Genomic DNA, 2,658 nt, shown 5'->3' with positions numbered 1-2,658 from the left:
GTGGTGGGGTGGAGGGTAGGGGTTTGGGGCAGAAGTGGAGAAGCTGCCCTGTTCTTTGCCCCACCCTGACTGGGCTGGCCTGAACAAGGACACATCTTTGGTTTCACCATGGAAATGTAACCACTTCTGAGGTAGAAGATAGGCAATGCTAGCCACAGGCCGGTAGCCAAAAGCATGGGGTGCGGGGCAACCCTAGAATGCCCATGGATAATACCATACATAAGACTCCATTACCACTCTGAAATCACTGCATTAGTGATCCAGAATGCCTCTTCCTCCACTCACAGCCACTCTGCCCTTTAACTATTCATCAGGCAGTAACAAGTATGCCAGAGACTTACAGGAAATAAAGAGAATCAAAGTGTACCTTGTGAGGGATCGAAATATTTCATCTTTGCTGTACTAGTACTTTACCTGCTGCCGTTTTTGCTAGTACTGCTATCAGCACCATCATTTCTATAACTGCTACTAATATTACTATTAATTAAGTTTGTAAACTACAATTTTTAAAGTGCCTGGGTTTTTCCTGATGAAAGATGATACTGGACACGGCATTACGGGAAGGCAGAGGTAGGCTGGCATTAGAAACCACAAAGGGAACAGAACAGATCTGCACTTTGGAACAGAGCAGAATTATTGATATATTTTTTTCATCTCCCAACTGCTTAGACCCCAGGCACATGCCCAGCCACACCCAGTCACTCTCCCAACCCTGCTCAGTTCCAACTGTCCATAACTAGTTTAGGCAACTTCAAGGGTTAGGGATGAGGAGTAATGGCCTTCTGTTTGGTAAGAGGAGCTGGACCAAGCCCAAACTCCAGCAAATGGGCTGGGGGAAGAGGAGAGAATGCTTTTTAACACATAAGGCCATTGTCTCTGTCAACATCTCCCACCTTCTCACAGGACTGGCCCTGGAAAGACCCAGACTTTTCTTTTCTTAGAGATGTTAAATTTTCCTGTGTCAAAGTTAAATTTGTAGAAACGTCTCATTTTGCCCTCAATCCCAAGTGAACTCTGGACTGTATACCTCACCTTCTCATCCCAGTAGAAGGGCTCCTTTTTCCTCACACCTAGCAGGTAGCTGGTGTGAAGATCAATGATATATGCCTGAGAATGAGGCAGTGAGGAAAGCAAGAATGTGTAGCACAGCCCTAGCCCAACCATGAACTAGGCTCCCTTTGAGATCACTCTCTTTACCTGGCAACCGGGCCCCAGCAGAGCTGAGAGAGAAGAAAGTGGCATTTTGGAATCCATTTTGCTTAAGATGCTGAAGGCATCGTGGCAAACTGCGCTTTGCTACTGGGGCCAGGTGAACTTGGGGAAAGACCTTACCCCTAGGGTCATTTGGAGGAAAGGTGAGGGGTCAGCTCTGGCGCCCAAGATACCTGCGGAGAGCAGTCGCCTGGCTTGCAGTGGGCGCGGGTGGCCCACCTTGGCGATGCTTCCCGCATTGGACTCAGGTCCTCTGGGGAGCGATAGTAGCAGCAGTCGCCGCCAGGCCAGCTGGGTCCCCTTCTGTCTGTCCAGTTATTTATAGGCGAGATTTACCATGGATGCGGGGGAAGGGACGCAACGAGTTTGGGAAGGTATAACGCTAAAAAGTCACACTTTCTCCAAAGCGCCCCCTTGTCAGGTTCTCCTTCCCAGAGCAGCACGGTCCCAGCGGGGAGTACGCATCGCGGGCGCGCCGCAGTGGTCAGCTTGCACTGGAAGGCCGGGGAATGGGGGCCCGCGCCTGGCGGGAGGCGGGGAAGGCCGGGGGAGGAGGGGCCGGGTGGTGCGCGGCGCGGCGCGGCGCAGCTCACCTGCCAGGCTGTTGTAGCAGTCGATCTCGATGGCTTCCACGGTCTTGCTCTGCTCCTCCGAGAGGCGGCCGGGGTTGGGGGCCCCGGCCCGGGAGGCCGCGCGCGAGTCCCGCTCCTGTTCCCCGAGGACGGGCAGCAGCCCCTTCAGCTCCAGCAACGCCCGGTGATATTTGCCGATGGCTTCGCGGAATTTCTTGTCCTTGTAGCACTGCGCCCCTTGGCTCTTGAACTCGTGCGCGCGCCGGATGAACTCGGCGGGCTCGGCCGCCGCCCCAGCCTGGCCCCGCGCCGGGGCCCCTCCGCCGCCGCCAGGGACGCACAACGGCGGCGGTGGCCGCTGCGCCTCGCTGGCCACGGGTGGGCTCGGGTTCCCCTTGGTCCCAGCTGCTGAGCCCTTCCTCTCCATTCGGCCGCCGCCCGGCGCCCCGCGCGCGCCGCGATCCTCCCGCCGCCGCCGCCGCGCCCTCCCGGGTTTAAAAGCGGCGGGCGCTCACCCTGCGTCTGGCGAGCTTGGCCGCGGCCGTGACACCCCGCAGCGGTCTGTCGCCCCGCACTCCCATTCTCCTCGCCAGCTGCGGGAGGCTGCTCTCTCCTCCTCCTCGGATTGCCTTCCCCTCCTTCCCTCCCTCCCCCACTCCCGCGCCGCCCGCCCTCCTCCTCGCCCTCCTCCCCTCCCGCAACCTGCAGGGGGTGGCGACCTGGCCCTCGCGCAATCTGAGGCTAGCGGTATGGGGGACCGCGGGCCTGACTGGGGTGGCAGGGATTGTCCCTGACCCGGAAGAAGCTTGGCTTGCCTGAAGGAGGGAGGATTAATGACAAAGACAGCCCCGTCCTTTCCCATTCAATCGAGCCC

General features: G+C 57.8%; 1 protein-coding gene across 1 annotated transcript in view; it reads right to left on the bottom strand.

Annotated features, from left to right (window-relative positions):
• Positions 1-2,434, bottom strand: part of TTC9 (tetratricopeptide repeat domain 9) — a 29,176-nt gene extending 26,742 nt beyond the window's left edge. Inside the window, exon 1 of the mRNA XM_039883671.1 lies at positions 1,806-2,434. Coding sequence (XP_039739605.1) covers positions 1,806-2,211 — 406 coding nt within the window. The 5' untranslated portion in view covers positions 2,212-2,434. The remainder of the gene's footprint in view (positions 1-1,805) is intronic.
• Between the last annotated feature and the right edge of the window lie 224 nt (positions 2,435-2,658).

This window comes from Pteropus medius, unplaced genomic scaffold (assembly GCF_902729225.1).
Source record: "Pteropus medius unplaced genomic scaffold, Ma_sr-lr_union100, whole genome shotgun sequence".
NCBI classification, from domain to species: Eukaryota; Metazoa; Chordata; class Mammalia; order Chiroptera; family Pteropodidae; genus Pteropus; species Pteropus medius.
The sequence above is the reverse complement of the archived record's forward strand: the minus strand, read 5'-3'. Positions and strand labels throughout refer to the sequence as shown.